General features: G+C 39.1%; 1 protein-coding gene across 1 annotated transcript in view; it reads right to left on the bottom strand.

Moving 5' to 3' along the window:
- cers5 (ceramide synthase 5) overlaps nucleotides 1-21981 on the bottom strand; it is a 36137-nt gene extending 14156 nt beyond the window's left edge. The window contains exons 1-6 of the mRNA XM_050038324.1: nucleotides 21674-21981; nucleotides 9090-9195; nucleotides 6499-6629; nucleotides 6178-6235; nucleotides 5978-6028; nucleotides 2924-3016 (exon numbers count right to left, since the gene is read on the bottom strand). Coding sequence (XP_049894281.1) covers nucleotides 2924-3016; nucleotides 5978-6028; nucleotides 6178-6235; nucleotides 6499-6629; nucleotides 9090-9195; nucleotides 21674-21846 — 612 coding nt within the window. The 5' untranslated portion in view covers nucleotides 21847-21981. The remainder of the gene's footprint in view (nucleotides 1-2923; nucleotides 3017-5977; nucleotides 6029-6177; nucleotides 6236-6498; nucleotides 6630-9089; nucleotides 9196-21673) is intronic.

Genomic DNA, 21981 nt, shown 5'->3' with positions numbered 1-21981 from the left:
ATACTATGACTTTTTATGTCATTTTTACGACAACATATACTATGACTTTTTATGGCATTTTCAACGTCATACTATACTATGACTTTTTATGTCATTTTTACGACATACTATACTATGACTTTTTATGGCATTTTTAACATCATACTATACTATGACTTTTTATGGCATTTTATGACATACTATACTATGACTTTTTGTGGTATTTTTTTGACAACCTATACTATGACTTTTTATGGCATTTTCAACGTCATACTATACTATGACATTCTATGGCATTTTTAACGCCATACAGGGGCGAAAATCCCATTTCATAGTTGGGGGGGACTACTATGACTTTTTATGGTATTTTTACAACATACTATACCACGACTTTTTTTTTGTGGCATTTTTACGACATAATATACTATGACTTTTATGTCATTTTTAACAACATACAACACTATGACGTTAATGTCATTTTTAACCGCATACTATACTATGACATTGTATGGCATTTTTAACAACATACTATACTATGACTTTTTATGTCATTTTTACGACATACTATACTATGACTTTTTATGGCATTTTTATGACATACTATACTGTGACTTTTTGTGGTATTTTTACGACATACTATACTATGACTTTTTATGGCATTTTTACGACATACTATACTATGACTTTTTATGGCATTTTCAACGTCATACTATACTATGACTTTTTATGGCATTTTTACAACATACTATACTATGACTTTTTATGGCATTTTCAACATCATACTATACTATGACTTTTTATAGCATTTTCAACATCATACTATACTATGACTTTTTGTGGCATTTTTACGAAATACTATACTATGACTTTTTGTGGTATTTTTACGACATACTATAATATGACTTTGTATGTCATTTTCAACATCATACTAGACTATGACTTTTTATGGCATTTTTATGCCATACTATACTATGACTTTTTATGTTATTTTTACAACATACTATACTACGACTTTTTTTGGGCATTTTTAACAACATACTACACTGACTTTTATGTCATTTTTAACAGCATACTATACTATGACATTCTACGGCATTTTTAACAACATACTATACTATGACTTTTTATGTCATTTTCAACGTCATACTATACTATGACTTTTTTTTGGCATTTTTACGACATACTATACTATGACTTTTTATGGCATTTTTACAACATGCTGTACTATAAATTTTTATGGCATCTGAACAACATACTATACTATGACTTTTTATGGCATTTTTACGACATACTATACTTTGACTTTCTATGGCATTTTTAACAACATACTATACTATGACTTTCTATGGCATTTTAACGATATACTATACTATGACTTTTTATGGCATTTTTAATGACATACTATACTATGCCTTTTTATTGCTATACTATACTTTATATGTTTCAATAAGATTAGAGACTCAGTAACTGAGTATGTCACAGGAATGATTCGTTTTTGAGAGACAGGGCAATCGGAACCTTTTTTATTTTTTGCATACTTATTACTGTTTGTTTGCATTCTGTTTTGTATTCCTTTTTTTCTCTACCTTTAAGTTACATTTTGTAAAAACAATAAAAATAAAGTGTTAAAGGAAAAAATGGTGCATTTTAAAAGTTACATACACCAGTGTGTTAATGTAAATAAAGTATTTCAAGCCCTACTTCTATTCTTATTTAAGTTTCTATTATCATTATTATTATTATTATTATTATTATTATTATTATCATCATTTTAAAATTTTCCTATCTGAACTCATTTCTGTGCTTGTGCTGCTGTAACAACTGAATTTCTCCTCTGGGGATCAATAAAGGTTTGTCTGATCTGAACTTAACTCTAATTGAACATAAATTCAGCAGTTTAATGGTCTGCTGACTGAGACAATACACTGCAAAACATTGTAAATGCTATAAACATTTTTGTACAAGAAGTTTTAACATCTGCCACATTCCAGACTGACCTGTCCTGACTGTGGGATTTTAAGTAAATACTAAAAGTCCCTGGGAAAGCACAACATCCACGTTCACATAATCTCACTAAAAAGGTCTTAAAACCCAAAAATCTTCCTCTGTTGACAAGTTCAAATTTGTTTAGCTCACCACTGATTGCATGAATTCCATCTCTTTCACTTGTCTGAAAATAACTTTTAATGTGCATATTTACTCACTATCTTTGTGGTTTGGAGCAAACTGTAATCACAATGCAACTGAGCTGAGTAAAGGTTAAACGGTGAGAAAGGCCTTAAGGAATTTCCTTCAGCTAGATAAAGAAAATATTCTGAAACAATCAGCTGAGCAGGAGCTCCATCTGCCTCGTCTGAATACCACATCGTGAAGAAACAATGTATTATACAGAATATGAAATCGGGCCAGGTCCCTCTCTGCGTTCAGCTTAGAGCCGTCAAAATAAAACAGCGCTGGCCTACTTTTCCAGCTTTACACATTCCAGATATTTGCTGTATGAAACATCTGAAACATTAAAGGCAAGTGTCTGTAACTAACTCCAGCTCCAATACGCTGGCACTCAGAGGAATTTCTGTAATTCTAATAGAGTTAGGCTGCTCCATCCTGCAATCACATGACAGTGGGTGCCCTCGTGCTGAAAATACAAAGCACTCACAGACTGAACAGCACCACCCGCCCTCTCGCAAAAAACAAAAACATGTGACCTTCCAAAATTAACACAACTTTTTCCAGCTTGCAACAAAGCAAACTGAACAATCAGGTTTTTATGCACTGTGACTTATGTGCATACATTTAAAAAATACTTTGCATTACACAAGGACACACTCAAACATGCACACATGAGGAACAATAGACCTATTAACAAATGTGTATTACAGGAAGTGGCAACTGCGGTGTATCCAGTGTGGTCAAACCCAAACAGAGACAGGGTTGTTCCGCTCACCTTCCTTTTAATGTCAGTGAACTGGGAGAACATAAGTGACCAGTAGAAAGCCAGTTCTGTCACATAGTAGTGGTAAAGACCCAGAGTCATGGCCTGAAGAGACAGAGAGGCAAGACGGGGTTAGTTCAAGTAAGAATGTTTTTCATTTTGAAAGTGTTTTAAAAAATATATCCTGGATATCACACCGTATTAAAGGTACAGGTCACCCAAAAATTTAAAAATACATATTTTTCCTCTCACCTGTAGTGTTCTTTCATCAGTCTAGATTGTTTTGCTGTGAGTTGCTGAGTGTTGGAGATATCAGCCATAGCGATGTCTGCCTTCTCTTGAATATAAGAGATGGCGAGATGTGATGTGAAACAATTAAACAAGTTAAAGTGAGTATTTTGTCCTGTTTTACTTGCTGTAACTAGATAGCATTCGGCTTGTGGTGTTTAAAGCACAAAAAATATATATTCGAAAAACTCAACAGCAATGTCTCTTTCCGGAAATCATGACCCTGACTACTCAAGATAATCCACAGACCTTGTTGTGAGCAGTTTCATGTAACTGTTTTCTATCAAACTTAACCTGCCGGCTGCATCACCGCCCAAAAGGAAGAGTGCATCTACTGTTAGCTCACCTAGCACCACTGAGCTAGCTAATGTTAAAGCTCAGCTGAGAAGGACGGCATTCATGTTTACATGTCGTGATGTTATGAGAAAGAGACTCTTGTCTATGATTAGATGCACACTTCTGTCTGCATGGTGATTCGGTTGGCGGGTGTAGTTCGGTAGAAAGAAAATAGTTCCTACATGAAACTGCTCACAAAAAGATCTGTGGATTATCTCGAGTAACCAGGTTTTTAATTTCTGGAAAGACACACCGGTGTTGAGTTTCTGAAACGTTTTTTGGGGGGCTTTGAGCACCACAAGCCGAGAGCCATCTAGTTCCATTATATTTGAGAGAAGGCAGACATCTCTATGGATGATATCTCCAGCACTCTGCAACTCACACCGAAACAATCTAGACTAATATATATAGCGCTACAGGTAAGAGGAAAAATATGTATTTTTGATTTGGGGGTGAATTTTCCCTTTAAGAGTGAAAGAATGACTACCACTGTGCTCATCACGACACACTTCCTGGCCCAGTGACTCACAATGATGTCCTAAGTTGCTTAATCAATAAAGCATGAGAAGACGTGCTTTCCAGGAAATTGTCTCATGCCCGACATTGTGTCCTAAAATGAGTTCAATCTACATTATGATTTTATTGAGAAAAAGGGCATTTGAGCATGGGCAACAGTGTGTGAGGTATATCTCATCATGAATGAGCATCAGCCCAGATGAAGCCTCTTAATTGTACACTGAAATACACTTGAATTTTACAGAATTGAATTTTGGGAATTTTAAAGATTTAAAAAACATAGAAAACTCAATTACAGTCACTGAATACCACATTTAACCACAGCAAAACTATGGCCCCATTTCTACCAAGCAGTACGGTACAGTTCAGTTAGGAACGCTTATGAAAAATAACTTAATTCACTGGGCCGACTGCAGGCGACTTTTAAGGTGGAACATTAACTTCTAATGTTACTCAATGCACGAGTTGATGCTGTGAATCAATCAACACACCTTAAATATTCCATATGACAACTTTGACCTTTACTTTAGTTTTTATATAACATACACTTTTAGTAATGAGTGGACCTTCAAGTGTTATTATATATCAATTTCGGCCAGATTATGTGAACGTCATATATTCTAATATATTCTAAAAGCGTGGCAGAGCATCATTCCTGTGGGCTACGGCAACACTAAACCCCTGAGCTTGCCTTAGAAGGACTAAATGCACAAACCCGCTATTTTTAAATATCCCATGGAGATATAATTGGCTCTGAAAATGTCAGCGTGCAGCCTCATTCTGTGGACAATAAACGAGGCGCAGACTTCCCTCTGTGTCACAGATAATGAGGAAATACAGTGAGTGCTGGACGGAGCAGTGTGTGACAACAACTCTGCCCACATTTAAGGGTACTCTTTGCGATGTAAACGCTACTGTCTAGGTACTATGTCTGAAGAGTTACTTTTGGTTCCAAAGGTACTATACCAGAAGTGTTTGGTGGAAGTGCGGCTTATATCAAAACACATGTTCACAAACTGTCACACAATTTGTGCAGTATAATCTAAGTCTCATTTATCCCTCATATGCTCAGTACTTCTCAAACAGACAGTCCTGTCTGATGGGGAACTGAACTAAAAGCAGAACTTACCTATACCCTCTTCAAAGCCAGACTCCATTGACAAAAACAGCAATTAAACCTTGCTGAAGATGACAGCCTCTGGTCTTCCGTTGCCTTGATCTGTAGTTTGTTCGTGTTCTTGTGTGACTTTAGTGAATCCAAACTAACCTTTTAAAACACCAAAGTCACACAATAACACAAATAAACTAACTGATCAAGGCAGATGTAGACCAACAGCTCCTGTGTTCACTGAGGTAAAAATTACTGTCTTTATCAATGGAGTCTGGCTTTAAAGAGAAGTTTCACTTTCCCTTCAGTTCCCTGTCGGAACAGGCTGTCTGTTTGGGAAGTACTGAGCATGTGACTGGATAAATGAGATTTGGAGATTTTTTGATACAGTTGTGCTATTAAACGTGGTGAATTCATCAAGAAATGAGGGGTGAGTAACTGATAATAAAACGGTCATTTGGGAGGTGAAGTATTCCTTCAACCTTGTCAGACTGCTTTTCATGGCACATTATCATTTATACAAGTGCAGGGAAAGGGCAGTGAAGTAAACACAAACAGGTACTGGCAATGCTTCTGCTGTAAGGCTCTGTGCCATTTATGCTAGTGTAAAGTGGCAGGAGATATAAAAGTCAACACAAGCTAATTTTTTACAGGACTTTTCATCGTTAACTGTACACAACTTTATTCAGTACAAAGTCTTGCAATAAAAGTTCAGTTCATGACACAGTTGGTTATTCTGAGGTCATTTCTGAGGCTGTAGCTGTTGCGTATTGGTTGCATTATAGATTACAGAGACAGAGATGAGAACTGGATCATACCTGATAGGGATAACCGTACCAGCAATGCCGTGTATCCCACATCCAAGGAGACTACAAAACAAACAAACACTTATTAGTTCGGCAAACAATTCGTCATGCTATTATCTTTGGAAGTATTCCAGCAAATCAAATATTATCAGTTAAAGAACAAATAACGCTAACAGTTTATTTCTGATTGATTGATGTGATTGTGTGCTCACCTGCCACAGAAACCGGAATCCATAGGTAAATATGCACAAATAAAATGTAAACCTCCACCTAGAAGTAAATGAAAAGGAGTTATGGTCACGAGAAGAGGGCTGGGTTAAGAGAAACAGCACACTGATTCTTATTTTTATTTTAAATGTAAATTCAAGTCCTAATAATAAACAGGGACAAGCCAAAGTGTTCTCACTTCGACGGCCTAAGACAGAAACATACACACATACTGTACATACACACACCTTGCAAATTAAAACACAACTATTGTGCGCTCAACCCTGCAGAGAGGTTAAAGGTGAACACAATAGGGATGAACCTACATGCTCTCGCAGAACTTAGTGTGTGTGCTGGGTTTGTCTTGGTTCCTGCGGTGTCTGAACCAACGCTGGACCTTCCGCACCTCCCAGTCCAGCTGCTTGGACAAGCCATCCAGATGGCGAGTGTCTGGATTCTGCACGGAGAGAAAAGGAAAAGAAAACAACCCAGCTCGAATTAAAGAGCCCAACGAGAGAGATTTAAAAAAAAAAAGCTGGGTCATTATGTAAACTGTATCCAGTCCGAGCATATTGCAATTTTGAGCTTTAATCTCTGAGACTCTCAAGATAACACTCTTGATGTCTCATGTGAAGTCAGCAAATACAAACACTATCAGGAGAGCGTCTGCTCATAAAATTTCAGTGAAAACTGCAAGCTGCCACAATAGAAAGTGAGAAATTTGCTGCAAATGTTGCCATCGGGACAGAAATGTGCTCTTGCATAACAGTTTCGTCACGCACGTCTGTGCCCAAGTTCAGTTCCCTCAGTGAAGTTCAGTCCACCAAACAGAATCCATGTGATTTTTTTTTTCATCATCCTGTTCATGATTTGATTTATTAACAAGCGATGAGTTTCACTGCCTGGATCCATCTCTCACTTCATCACATGTAAAGCCACCCATGACCTTTTAGTTTCAGCTTAACTCTTGCATCGGATTTCATGACAGACTGGTTTTGGTCTTGTAGAGGGTATACTGCAGCTCTGGGAAATATTAAGTTTTGTGTTTGGCGTCTGAGATATGGTGTTGAAGGCAGACAGTTTCTAGTTTCTGAATTTGGGTCAAATTGATCTGAGTCACAGATGACACAGAAAACAGTAAAGTCAAACATGTAAGACAAGTGTTAAACCAATATTTTTTAAGCAGACACAAATTTCTGATGTTTGCCTCCTACTGTGGTTGATACAAATATTGTCTAATAGAATTTTGGGTTCTTGTAAAACAAAATCTATACTTAAAGATATACTCGCCAGGATTTTCCTAAAAAGCAGACTGACTCAAACAGACTCAAACATCACTTATGACCACTAGAAGTGTGCGGTGGTGTATTTTTCTGCAGAGACTCTGCAATCTGCCTGGATGGTCTTATTTTCTATGCTCAGAACGTTTACCCCCTGTATATCCCCACAGCGTTCAGGTAAGGTCAGGACTTTATAAAATGTACGACCAGATGCCAGACAGTGAGCAGCAGGCATCCAAGAGAAACAGGGCTAAAAAAAGCGCAAATATAGCGAGGCAAAACACCAAACAGGTGTGAATCTGGTCTGACTTTTGCTTTCACTTTCAAGTGCGAGCTTGTATGCAACAGTAACCAACAATCCTACATGGTATAACTTTAAGCTTACATGCTTACCTTTAGGTAGTGAATAGGGGGTTTCGTGTTGAAAAACATGTGGCTTTTTTTTTTTTTTTTTTTAAATAAAAAATTTTTTTCTGAACTTTTCCCCCTTATTGGACATGGGATAGTGGGCAGACTGGAAAAGGGAGCAAGAGATAGCGGGGTACCACATCATGCAACAAAAGTCCCACAGCTGGAATCAAACCAGAGACATTGCAGTTTCATGGTAGATACTGTAACCATTAGGCTCCCAAGGTGCTCCGAAGACCATATTACTTGTACTATGTTGTTAATTGAAGTGTTGTTTTCGTAGAGGTTTCGTGCTTTAGACTTTCTGACTGGTAAACAGCCTTCATGTTAACATCCAAGTCCAATTTACAACAAAGAAACCTGGATTTATCTAAAAGCTCAAATACATTGGACTTGGCCTTCGATATTTAATAAGACTAATTATCTTTATTTGTAAAGCGCTTTTCTAAACAGAGTTACAAAATGCTTTACATGTCAATAATCAAAACAGACAAGACATGAAAACAAATTTCAAAAGAACTTATAAAAACACTTTGTTGTATAAAAACTGAGGAAATAAAAGACCGTCCAAATGAACTTGTAACTCAAGTAAAATCAGGAAAGGCTCTCCGATAAAAGTGTGTTTTAAGAAGGGGTTTAAAAGAGATCACTGACGTGGCCGACCTGATTCCCTCGGGCAGACTGTTCCAGAGCCTCGAGGCCCTGACAGCAAACACTCTGTCCCCTTTAGTTTTCAGCCGAGCCTCTGGAACAGACAAAAGACTTCTACCAGGGTCCTCAAAGTACGTCCTGGCGTGAACGGCAATAATAGGTCGGAGATATAGCTGGGATAGGGACCATGAAGAGCCTTAAAAGTCATCAGTAAAATCTTAAAATCTATTCTTGAACATACTGGGAGCCAGTGTAAAGAGGCTAAAACTGGAGTGATGTGATCACAGAGTCAATTAATAGATTTTTGATTGAGAGTTATGATTTTTACCGAAGTGCCTTAAAGGCAAGCAACAATCAATGCCTCACATCAGCCTAAACGTCCGCCATTACATGCAACTAAACCTTATTGTAACAGCTACAGTGTTGTATTGTGGAAGGAGCATATTTTCAACCTTCACATAACCTGCTTTGTTATCATACATCCATCTTCAAGTTGTCAGATGATATCAGCCACTGATACTCAAGCACACGTATGCTTCTTTAAAATGAGAAAGAAGACGTCAAGAGAGAAACCGAACCTTTGTGATGGATGTAAACACTTTCTCCAGCACCGCATTGGGCTGAGCTCTTCGTCCAACACCTGGACTGATGTGGAGACTCCGGGCACAGGCACTGGCAATAAATCTGTGTCAGGAGTGAAAACGGGAGAGATGAAGGGTCACTCAAAGTTGAAACATGCACCCTAGGTCTCTGAAAGGAAAACTTACAGGACCTGTTAGGCACAAGTTTTGAATAATATGCCCAACTGTTCTTTCACACAATCAAAACAGTGAAAAATTGTGCACAACATCTGAACTGTGAACATACTACAAAGGGATCTTTTATGACGTTAGATGGTAATGAGATTCTCACCATTACTAAGATCATATCAGTGCACATGGACATTCAGATGGGAGCCAAAATATGCTGCAGCACACCAGCAAAGGCAGAAAAAAGGGACGTCTTGCTGAGGAACATGAATGTAAACAATGTAGGTTTCAAACTTCTAAAAATAATGAGCTTTGCAGATGTTTTAGGAGGAAGGAAATGCATTTATCATGTTCGTGAGACCTCAAGGATACACTGCGTTTTGGTTAGAAACACTGAATGTAAACACAACTTTTGTCTATTCACAAGAAAACACCACAGGACATCTTTAAGTAACCACTGAAGTGTTAGCATTTCTACCACTACTACATCGGCTGTCTGAATCTTCAAGCTCTGGCAGGAGATTGGTTATTTTTATACTTAATTTAACACTGTCTCCCTCTCTTGTCCCCATTCGTCTGTCTCTGGCTGTACCAATGAGTCTGTGTGCATCACGTGTTCCAGCAGGAAAACAAAGCCAGGGAGCGTGGTTAATGTGTTGCATTAGCTCGGCTGGCTAACAACTAATAATGGATGGAATAAGGAGCTTCACAAAATCCCCAGTGATTCTGGGATGTCTCCTTCATTATGGGAACATTATGACCTTGCGTGACCCCCCGCCCTGCCTGTAGCTCTGTTCTGCATTATGGCTTAACTGTCACGTTCGGCTGGGAAAGAAACTCTAAGCATACCATAAATGTTATCTGAAATTTTCAGGAAAGCTGTGCTGTGACTAACAGCTGCCACTTAGTGTGTACAACGAGTGGCTTGTTAGCTGCTACAGGCAACGTGTGTTTTGTGCTGGTGGATTGCTATGACTTGTACCATGTGGGCTTATTGCCATGAATATTTATTTGTGAAAAAGCCTTTTTGAGAAGGCACTGCTCTAATATAACACGTATAGAATACAGGTTAAAATTAAGCAGCAACCCATGAGTCAGGTGGAATCTTACAGATGGGGGTATAGGCCAAATTCTGGTCTTGGGTGATACATACAACAATGGTCTCTGTGCAAAATAATACACTGATAATACACCTAATATACCTTAAAAAATCAAGGCTCTGCGTTTAAGACATTTTCTTAAAATTTCCCTTTAAAGTTAAGTCTAGGTCCTTGTAACAGATAACAGTTATTCACAGAGCATCTTAGATCGTAAAAGAGCTCCTAAGGTGAAAAACTGTTAGGAGCAGGGAGGAGGATTTTTAAGAGGCTGGAGAGTTTCTTAAGCAGAGGGGAAAATGGTGGAAACACAAAGAGGTCGGAGAAATATTCTCCAAACTCTGGATGCCAGTGAGTGAATAAAATGCTACAGATTAGATCGAGTAGCGATAATATGCGTGGTCGATCTCATTAAGGGCACGTACACATTTCCTACCCAACACAATAACGATTTAACACCAGGAATAAAAATGACACTGAGATATTTGAAACACTGGAAAAATGCAACAGTGCAGCAGTGATGACTTTTGTCTGTCTCAACCATCCATCAGCAGAGTGATCACACTAACAAAGACAACACTTTCACAGTCAGCAGCACAAAAGGCATGTCTCTGACAACTGATCACATCTGTAAAAATAATGCCTCATACCTAGCAGCGGGGTCAAACACACCTCCTCACTAAGGTAAAGGTTTCTGTCCCTTCTTTGCTCAGTGTTGCTCTGAGAACTTTCATCACTCCTAAGCCAGGACTCCTTACTAAAAATGTTTAGGCTAAGTTAGGAGCTCTCTGAGAGTTTTCTCAGAATGTTTGTGAATATGGCCCCAGATTTTTTCTCAGTCATCAGTTCAAGGTCCACAAAATTTAATATATTCAGCATCATACTTGCGTTTGGCCATGTTATTAAGCCAGTTTGCTGTCTTTGTCAAGTAGCTTCATCACTTCAAAATAAATGTACTGAAAAAATAAAGTGTGTTTTTTACAAACTTGACACGTTCGAGTCACTTGTGGCTCATTCAGAATGGACCCGCGACCCACTTTTGGACCACAACACACCAGTTGGGAACCACTGGTTTAAAAATATCTTAATGCATGTTGTGCTGTGGCTTGAGGTCTTAAATTCTATTGATGCCATCTGCTGCTGCTCTCTTATATCTGACCACTCGCCAGCTTTCTGACAAACCACACAACTACCAGCTAAATAAGTAGGCTATGCATTAATCAATCAATCAATCAATCATTTACAAGGTTCAGTATGGCAGCTGAAAAAACGTACACAGAAACTCTGAAGGAAAGAAACAACAAAAAAAAACATTCCTGTGGTCTGTACGTGTGAAATCTAGATCTGTGAACAAAGATATCGTCTCACTGTGAAGAAAAATGTCTTTAGTGAAGCAGCTTGAGTGAAACTGGCTCCACAGCACAGACACAGTGGGACTACGTTATTAACCACTGTGGCTCTGTAAACAGTTTCCTCTGGTTCAGCTAGGAGGAACAACAAACAATAACATAAAGCTATTTGGAAGCAACTAGCTCAGCCTACAGGGTCATTCTCAAATTTGTTCCTGCAAGGCAGCTTAAGGTTCAGTCTGCTGTTGATTTAGGGCCAGCTCAGGATACATAAATAAACAAAAACATAAGTAAATAAATAAAAACCAGACTTTTCTGTCATTTTCATGACTGCCACAATGTTTTAACAGAGGATCACGTCAGGCCAGAACGTTGCATGATCCTCTGTTCATTTTGTTTTCTATTAGGAGCATTCACTGCAAACATTATAGCCTGTTCATAAAGAAATGACTTGTGAAGCTACAGTAAAGAACCACTAACAGTTTAATACCTATCTAATACATATCTAAACAAGCTGTAAAGAACGCTCCAGTGGTATTCTGTGAATTTCAATTTCCTCAAAGCCCCACAATATTCAAGAGATGCGGGAAATCTAAGCACTGTAAACTGCAGTCACACCCCTCAGTGTTACCAAACTATGTTCATGCCGTCTAACTCGTGAAGGAACTTTGTGACAAGTCAGTCAGTGGAGAGAAGGAAATGCCCACCTGCAACATGAAATGTCACAGGATTTATTTACTCGATCACGTGACCATACAGCTCTCAGAATCTGTCTGAAGCCTAAAATTAAAATACATATAAAACCTAAAGTTTACTACTGATTCATCTATGTAAATGTCAGGTTTGCTTTTAATTATTCAACATTCATCCCAAGAGTCTATGACGGCTGCTTTTTTTCAAGCATACTTGTATCACATAATCATGGAAGCCTATTTCCGCAAGTATGATCACAAAAAGAGACCCTCTAAGTCAGAAACTTTCTCAGAGTAATTAGAAACATCCTCAAAATAATGTCCTGTTTATCGAGAAACAATGACTTAGTATCTTTCTAAACTTTCTCAAAATAATTACTTCTTATCGTTTCTCATTATTTTGAGATACTGAGTCAGTATCTTGAGAACTTGTCCTAATTTGAGATGCTAAGTCATTATTTGGAAAGTTCCTCATTATTGTGAGACACCCATTATTTCAAGAGACTGTCTCGTGATAATGACTTGGCACAAAGGGCACCAATTTTTCTAAAAAACATAGTGATAGTTACATTTTAAAGTGCAGCTTTCAACCAACTCTATCCTTGAATGCAATATATGACTGGACAATATATAGGGCTGGGTATTAGGGCTGCAACTAACGATTATTTTCATTGTCGACTAATCTGTTGATTATTTCTTCGATTAGTCGACCATTCATTTTATCGAAAAACGTGTTAAAATGTTGAAAAATGTCGGTCTGTCTCTCCCAAACCCCAAAATTACATCATCTAATGTCTTGTTTCGTACTCACGCCAAAGGGTTTTAGTTCACCGTCATGGGAGAGTGTGTAAAGCTGCCAATATTTGAACGTAAGAAGCTGCAATAAGAGTATTTTGGGGTACTTTTATAGTACTTTTCTATGAAAAATGACTCAAACCGATTAGTCAACTACTAAAATAGTCACCGATTATTTTGATAGTCGATTAGTCATCGATTAGTCGACTAATCGTTGCAGCCCTACTGGGTATCAGTACTTGATACCTTTAAGGTATCGACCAAAATAACTCAGTGCCAAGTCGCATTGAAACATCTCCCGTCAAATGATACCTGCATTTAACCATTTCTGTACCCAGATCTAGAACAAAATAACTATTTGTATGGTTTTGCCTGGAGCCAATCACCGCAAGCATTCTTCAATATAATGCCACGTGTGAATGGTCACAATAGTTAGGCTACTACCTATACAGTCTGTGGTGCAGTGAAGTCAACTGCAGCGTACATGACAGAGCTGGCAGTTCAGCGTATCGAGATGCCACCAAAATATTATAAAGTATGGCTATACTACACATCTGTGAAGTCTGGTGGCATTTTCATGCAACTGAATGCTTCCATATAGATGAAGTACTCTATTAGCATTGGCATTACTTTAAGGGTACCGGTATTCATGCTGCTATTTTTATTTTTTAAATGATACCCAACCCAATCCATACTGTGATACAAGACTAGATATCGTCTCAGATTTTAGATATCGTAGCATCGTAAGTGTTGTCGTTTCCTGGTTTTAAATGCTGTATTACAGTAAAGTGATTTTCTGAACTTTATGGACTGTTCTGGCTGTTCTTCGTCATCATATCCACATTACTGATTGCAATTTATAAAAAATCTCACTGTGTAAATATTTGGGAAAGCACCAACAGCCAACCCTACAATGTTGTCACAATATTTATATTGAGGTATTTGGTCAAAAACATTGTGATCGTTTATTTTCTCCATATCGCCCTGCACTAGTGCAATGTCACAATCTTTCGCGATGTGTTTCTCGCACAAGTTGACATCGCGATGACAATGAACAATGACATATTGTGCAGCCCTATTGTGTAACAGCTTGCTAAAGAGATAGTTTGACAGCTGACGTGGGGACTAATAGCCCGACTACAGGAGTCAACTCAGGGTGAACCAGAGCTGAACCGCCCTTGAGTTTTTAAATGCCAAAGAGTGACTGCTACATGTCGTCTGTGCTTGTTAAAATTGTTCTATGCTGGGAGTGCAATGAAACAGTGAAATGACGAATGGCATGTAAATTGCCCTGAGTAATATTTCACAACACCATGGCACATGAAACTGACCTGTCTGGTCTGACTTGTGAGTAAAAGTTACCAGTACACCACGGGTGGGTCAGTTGACTGTGAATGTCCTGAAATTCATTCAATTCAAGAAGTGAAACTGCTCTTTAAAAGTCACTTCAAGAACTACTAGGAAAAAAAAACATTACTAAAAAGGACCAGTTTTGAGTTTTTAATCATCATATGTATAGATTACCTTCACTTGCTGGGTTGGATGGTATGAAAATTATCTAACCCAACCATCTGATCTACATTATTGTCATTCCTCTAAACTACAGGTGACTTCAGGACAAACAGAAAGTGATTTGCGGTAAAGCTGCTCAATGCAGGGAGACAAAAATAAGATGGGGAGGATGAGTAGTGTGAGCGGTTTTAGGTCAGATGCACAGGCGTTGGTTTTTGAGTTCTCTTTTTCCTTCTCATAGTGAAACACAGTGGCTCGGGGTCCTCGTGCACCACTCAGACAATAGAGGTTTCATCATATAGAGAATTTCTCTGTGTCTCAACCTGGTCTCAACACTGATCCAGTTCTTTCTTTTTGACAAATGCTTGGCAACAAGCTGATTACATCTTGCTGATGTTTCGATTGACTGATCCAAAAGATAAACACATACAATAAGACACTGTCAGAAATCAAATGGCTGCAAAATAGATGTATAATTCACAACAACTTACATTTAAAAAGGGTAAAAATAATGACACTGGCTGAGCAAGTTTGTACTGGTGCATCTGATACCTGGGCCTTGAAGTCGTGTCATACATATTATTATCAGTATTATTTACAGGGAGCTGGGTTGTTACTGAATACCAGACTTTAATAATTGTCCTTCAGAGCTACTGGAGACATAATCTGACTTTATATTCATCTAAATGAAACTTGATAATTAGTTGCCCAATTCCTGTGACTCCAAGTGACTTCCTGTAACTACGATACAAGAATTTCTTAAGTCGAGAAAAACCCATAGAGAAAGCCGTCGCAGAGCTTTAGAGCATCGTGTTAAATACTGCTGTGTCACGATTAATCGCCCCCTCAGTGATCAACGCTCCTGAAAATGGAGATAAAAATACACTTTTACACTTTCTTTACTGTTTATAATTCAGCACTGAAGCCAATTTTTGCCAGTGTGATTGAAAAAAATTATCCTGCTCAGATGTTAAACGTTGAATTTGTTCAATAAAAGAATGCAGGAAGTAATTTCCTTCTATTTTTTAAATTCAACAAGCAATTTGATGAAGCAGAATACTAAAAGGAGCAGAAATGAAGAACTAAGTGCACTTTCTGTTCGTTTATCTCACGATATTCAGCGTTATTGCATATTTCCCCATATCATGCAGCCTTATTACCGAATCACATGGGTGAGGTAACAAACGAGCTGATGTGGCACAGAAGCTGGCAGCAGCCTCGGCTCTCTTGTGAGCACAGGCCTGTCAAACTTAAAGAAGAATAGCCCACGCAAGCCTGAGCCTGCCGTGCTGCTAATTGGCGGATGGCAGCAACAGGAGGGGCAAAGGCGAGAGATGCGAGCTAATCTATTTATGTCAAATGACAAAACCTCCCTGCTCTTCCTCAGACCCTGACCACTCCAACATACACAGAGCCCGTTACCAAGAGACAGGCTCAGTGTGGTCTGTGTACACGGACGCTAGTAGCCCTGATGGCTGTGAAGGGAAAAGCAGCGAGCTACATGCAATCTTGACAGTGAGAAGACTTCCCAGTCCCAGGGCCTGCTGAGGCATAGGCACGTCATTCATGGCACAGTGCTGGGTTTAATTGTGGCCTTCATTTGACTTGTTAAGTCTGAAACAGAACTGACAGTTACATGTTGAAACAATGCCAGGTTATGTGGGTGATAAACAGAACAGCTGGAGGATGTTTAATGCATCACATCTTTGTTTAGTGCCTACCCTCACTTCCTTTTGGCAGAGAGAATACCTGGTTGTTATTTTATGGGGAAACAGTCCAAACCGGCCCAAACAGATTACACAGCCACTCATAATCTCATACACATCCCAGTTTGTAGTCTTAACACGGCTCACCCCATGACACGGCTCAGAAGGACCAAGGCTAGCACACACACAAAAACAGCCTGACTGCTCACATCGAAAAAGTCGCTGCCAGCTGCAAAGCCATGATTATGATCAAACAAGAAGAAACTGGTCTGGAAGAGGCGGGGAGGGTTGCACTGTTGAGGACAGCCGTCACATTAGTTAGCGAAAGGAACTGCCTGCAGGTAAAACAGGAATCCTGCAGACGTGCTCGATAATTACGTGTGAAAACACTGTCGTTTGAGGACGAGCTCACATGTGTCTGAAGACAGAGGCTGGTGAAATGCAAGACTCTGATAACCTACATTAGGAAAACAGATCATGAATATGTGATGCTCTCATTATTCTAATACTGACAAACACTACCACACGCATGCTGTCTCACGCTGCAGTTGTTGAAGATAAACCTGTAAGACAAAGATTTTGTAAGATAAACAAGCAGGTTCTGTGGTTTCAAGGACAGCATACCTGAAACTAGAAACGGCTGCTTTTCTTTATGAAAATGCACATGTTCCCTGCTGAAAATTTTGAAATAGTTGAAACTCTGGAACAGTTGCACTTTCAGTTTGAGTTGAAAATGTTCTGGAAGTGCTGCAATTTCAATTTCACTTTAGGGTCAGTTTCAGTTTAAGTGTCAAGTTAAGCAAAGTCAAATGTGTACGAACAGTGGAAGTTTTTGGAGTTTCAGAAGCTAAAGAAGTTTATTTTTTGTTGTTTAAATGCAAAGGCCTGCAAGAATTAAAACTATGGCTGCAACTGACTATAATTTTCAATACTGACTGATCCAAATTAATGTCAGAAAATAGCGAAGAAATGTCCATTAAAATTTCTCACAACACAAGGTGACATATTTAAAAAGTTTGTTTTATTCGACGTAGGGACGGTCGATATGGATTAAATCAAATATCGCAATATTTTTTACCACATACCTATATGTCGATATTGTCAAAATACTGTATGGTTGATCATTGTTGCTTTTACAAAATATTTACACTATGTGATTTTTGGAAAAGTAATCAGTGATGTGTATATAATGACTAAATGCTTATAAGCAAATAATAAAAAAGCTAGACCAGTCTGGCAGGTTTATAAAATTACATCACTTCACTGTAAGGCAGCCTTTAAAACCAGGAAAAGAAAACACCTATTAATAATCCAGAATTCAAAATCTAATACAATATCTACGATCTCCATATATGTGGATATATTGCCCAGCGATAAGTCGACCAAATGTCCAAAAACCCAAAGATAAAGAAGGCATTAAATCCTCACATTTGATAAGCTGGGACCAGGAGAAGTGGTTTGACATTTTTGTTTTAAAATGACTAATACGGGGCGGCACGGTGGTGTGGTGGTTAGCACTCTCGCCTCACAGCAAGAGGGTTTCCGGTTCGATACCGGGCGTGGGAGCCCTTCTGTGCGGAGTTTGCATGTTCTCCCCGTGTCAGCGTGGATTCTCTCCGGGCACTCCGGCTTCCTCCCACAGTCCAAAGACATGCAGATTGGGGACTAGGTTAATTGATAACTCTAAATTGTCCGTAGGTGTGAATGGTTGTTTGTCTTTATGTGTCAGTCTGGTGACCTGTCCAGGGTGTACCCTGCCTCTCGCCCGATGTCAGCTGGGATAGGCTCCAGCCCCCCCCGCTACCCTCAAGAGGATGAAGCGGTTAGAAGATGAATGAATAAATGAATGACTAATACGATCAAAATAATTGCAGATAAAATTTCTGTCAATCGACTAATCAGTCAGCTCTGTTTGGACTAGTCAAAGTGCAAGAGGAGAAAAATCTGTTAAAGAGCAGCTGAAGTGTTAGGTGACTAAAAAGAAATGAAAGCAGTTAAACTGTCATTCAAAGAAAAAGAGAATTAGGCCATGAGTCAAAAAAAAAACTTGTGGCAGGATGTCACCTCCCCAACAAAAGTCAAACTCCCCAGTGTGTGGTTGCATACACGCCTGACCCTCTTACTGCAGGTGCCTGAGCAGAGTGTGTGTGTGTATGTGTTATATTAAGCACTGTGTGCGAACAAACAGCACAGCCTGTGTTTGGGTTCTGCAGAAAGTAGGAAGTCAAGCTGTGGCGTGATGTTTTAATCTGATAAATAAATGAATGAATGAGTCAGCCGGTGTCAGACAGTGACAGAGCTAACGCTCCGTGATAACATCACTGCGGATCGGTCTCTCCTCGAGGACAGCCTCGTGTTGGAGAGGGACTGACAGTCGAGCTTTGACACCTGAGACCGGTTGCTCGGCGCTGTGTGCATCTCATCAAACACCTCGGCAATCCTCCTCGGACACCTCCAATATCTGATTGCTCCTTCTTTACAGCCACTTGACCATGTCAAAATTAAACAGACAAAGATTGACGGTGTGGAGCTGCAGCAAAGTCCAGAAACCGTGGCTGAGTGACAACAAGAATCTCCTGTAATCTACCCAATTCAGATCCACAGGAATATATAGAGTAAATATCTCCTAACTGCAGTGTTAAGAGGCTAAACTTGTTGCCTGTGTTCCTACATGTTTATATATTATATACAACAGAACAGGTATTGTCCCTGACGCATGTTTCTCTTTGTTGCCGGACAGCCTTGGAAACCATCTGATTAAAGGTCACACACTTTATCATTATGTGAACCTTCATCAAATAACTTAATACAGCCATGCATTTGTCTAACAACAGATACATCATCAACATACATCAATGACAACACCTGTGTCGTGTTATATGTTATAACTAAACACAGAACAGTCGCAGACAGACAGTCTGGCTGGTATTTTAAGCATCTACACTTGCAGAATCTCCAACAATAGACAGTGAAATAAGGAAAGGGCGATTTGGATCTATCTGATAGAGCGCCATTTTCTGGAAAACCAATTTAGAAACCATTTACAGATTCAAACCCCATTCAAAAGAGTTGGGAGGCTGTGTAAAATGTAAATAAAAACAGAGTACAATGATTTACAAATCCTTATCAGTATACAATGGGGAAGATAAGTGTTAAACATGTCAATTTTTTCCATTACACATCTTTTAAATACAGCAATTCATTGGTATTAACTCTATTAAACTATACTGATAAAGAAATGATAACTTTTCAACCCATAAACATCAATCCATAGTGGAAAACTGTGGGTAAAGAAAGTATTGGACTTAAATTTAAATTTAAACTTAAATTTATTCAATACTTGGAGAAGACTTTACAATGCCTGCCTCAAGACGCTTCCTGTATGAAGAAACTCAGTGTTCAGATGGGATTTTGGACCACTCTTCCACACAGACAAAGCCTTTAAATCATAGCCTTTTGACCGCTTGAGAATCTTGAGAAAGACATTTCACTTTTTAAACGTCAAAACTTTAGCATCCTTAGTGTTGTTAAAAGCAAAGGTGACAAAACACAGAGGTTTAAAATGCCCCTGTCCCATTTTTTAAGCACGTTACAGGCATCAAATTCAGAATTAGTGTGCACTTATAAAAACAATACATTTTTAACATTACACATCTTGTATTTGTACTGTATTCAATTAAATGTATGTGGAAAAGGATGTGCAAATCATTGCATTCTGTTTTTATTTACATTTTACACAGTGTCCCAACTTTTTTTAGAGTCAGTCGTCTGATAACCAGTTGTGTTTTCTGTTAATCTTGTAAAAACCTGACAAATCAAGGTACTTCATTACACTAATGCTAAACTAACAGAGGTATTAAAACAATATACAGTATGACAAAATCATCTCTTAGTATATGTCATGTTGCCCAACACTAACTACAATTGCACTCTCATATCTTCTGAGATATCCAGCGACTACTGCATAGCTCAAATGTTTCTCCATACACCGCAGCCCTACACCTGACCTCAGATGGCTTCAACACTGTGCAAACAAAATGCTATAGCAATGTTTTACTAAAGCAATAAAAGAATAAAAAGGCTAAGAGTATTCAACGGCAATACTCCAAAGGTCCTTATCTGGCATTTCAGGGTCACATATACAGCCTGCCGTAATGCTCATTTCATTGGATTCAATGCAACACTTTTATCTTGATGCTGCACATAAAGGCAAAACCTTACTGGAGGCATCCATCGCTAAACAAACAGTGAAACCGATGTATCAGGGCATTCAGTATACTAATTAAGCTGCAGTCAACAAATGAGAGAATGTAATTTTCCTGCTGCCACTTTCAGTGTCAGTACACAATGAAGAAGAAGAAGAAGAAGAAGAAGAAGAAGTAGGTTTAGCTATTCCAACAAGAGTCCTACATTCTGTGAATCAAATGAGAAACTCACCAGACTGACACACCTAAAACTGCTGAGTAATTCTTTCCCCTCTTACCTGTATTTCAGATGTAAGCTTGGATTTGTCTTATCTTTATATGCGGAACAGGGTAAGGTCAGTAGTAAGGTAACTCCATAACATCTCAGCTTTGCAACAAGGGGCAAATGAATGACAAAATCCTCAACATACTTTCAGACACCTTAACTTGTTTGTGTGTAGACATGGCTGGCATCCAAGTATTATACCATCAATCCATGTCTGTCTGTGTGTGTCGTTGAGTGCCATATCATGACACTGCTGCCTTCTCCACCTCTGAACACAGCTTAGTTTGCACAGGACTGGATGGATGCCTTGATCCTGTGTGTGATAAGGAGATGGTGCAATGTGACAGAAGCAGCGGGCTGACAGGGCAGTGGCAGTGGCAGCACTCCCTATCATGCATGCATCAGTTAAGGGCAGCTCAAGACACATAATAAGATTGCTCTACGTTAGTATCAATGATTGCCAAACCAAAGTTAGTGTGGGGGTAAATTAACGTTAGCCACACCATGATGACAAGTGTTTTGGGAAGGGGTGCCCCGGCACAGTGAAAAGTGTTGCATGCACCTGAAGATGGCTCCCAACGGTAATTCTGACCAAACGTTTGTCTTTAAAAGTTCAGGAGAAAGAAAATTAAAGTTTAGTTAGTATTTAGTGGGCCGAACCAATGACAATAAGGACATGTTGGTGTTTGACATCACTCCATTTTTGAGGAGAAACCTCCGTTGAAAGTAATTTTAGGAAATCCCCCCCTCCCTCACAAGAAAGCACCCGACATGGGTGGAGAGCACACGCACCTTTCGAAGAGTATCCTGACGGCGAATATCCCCAAAGCCAGCGGCAGGGCAGTAAACAAGTGTCCAGCTTTGGGGTACTCCACCCCGGGAGCTGGGTCTGCCAGATCCGCCCAGGTTACGTTGTGTGGGAGCCAAAACCTCTCGTTCCAGAACCAGGCTGAAAGAGCAGCCATTTTCTCGGTGTCCCGGGCCCCGGACGGTTAGATTCAATTAGTTTATTATCCGGAAGAAAAGGATGTATAAAACTTGAGGAAAGCCTCTCTTCACCGCGGGCCACTTGTAAGATGAGTTGTCTCACTCAACTTTAC

The sequence above is a fragment of the Epinephelus moara genome, chromosome 24 (assembly GCF_006386435.1).
Source record: "Epinephelus moara isolate mb chromosome 24, YSFRI_EMoa_1.0, whole genome shotgun sequence".
NCBI lineage: Eukaryota > Metazoa > Chordata > Actinopteri > Perciformes > Serranidae > Epinephelus > Epinephelus moara.
The sequence above is the reverse complement of the archived record's forward strand: the minus strand, read 5'-3'. Positions and strand labels throughout refer to the sequence as shown.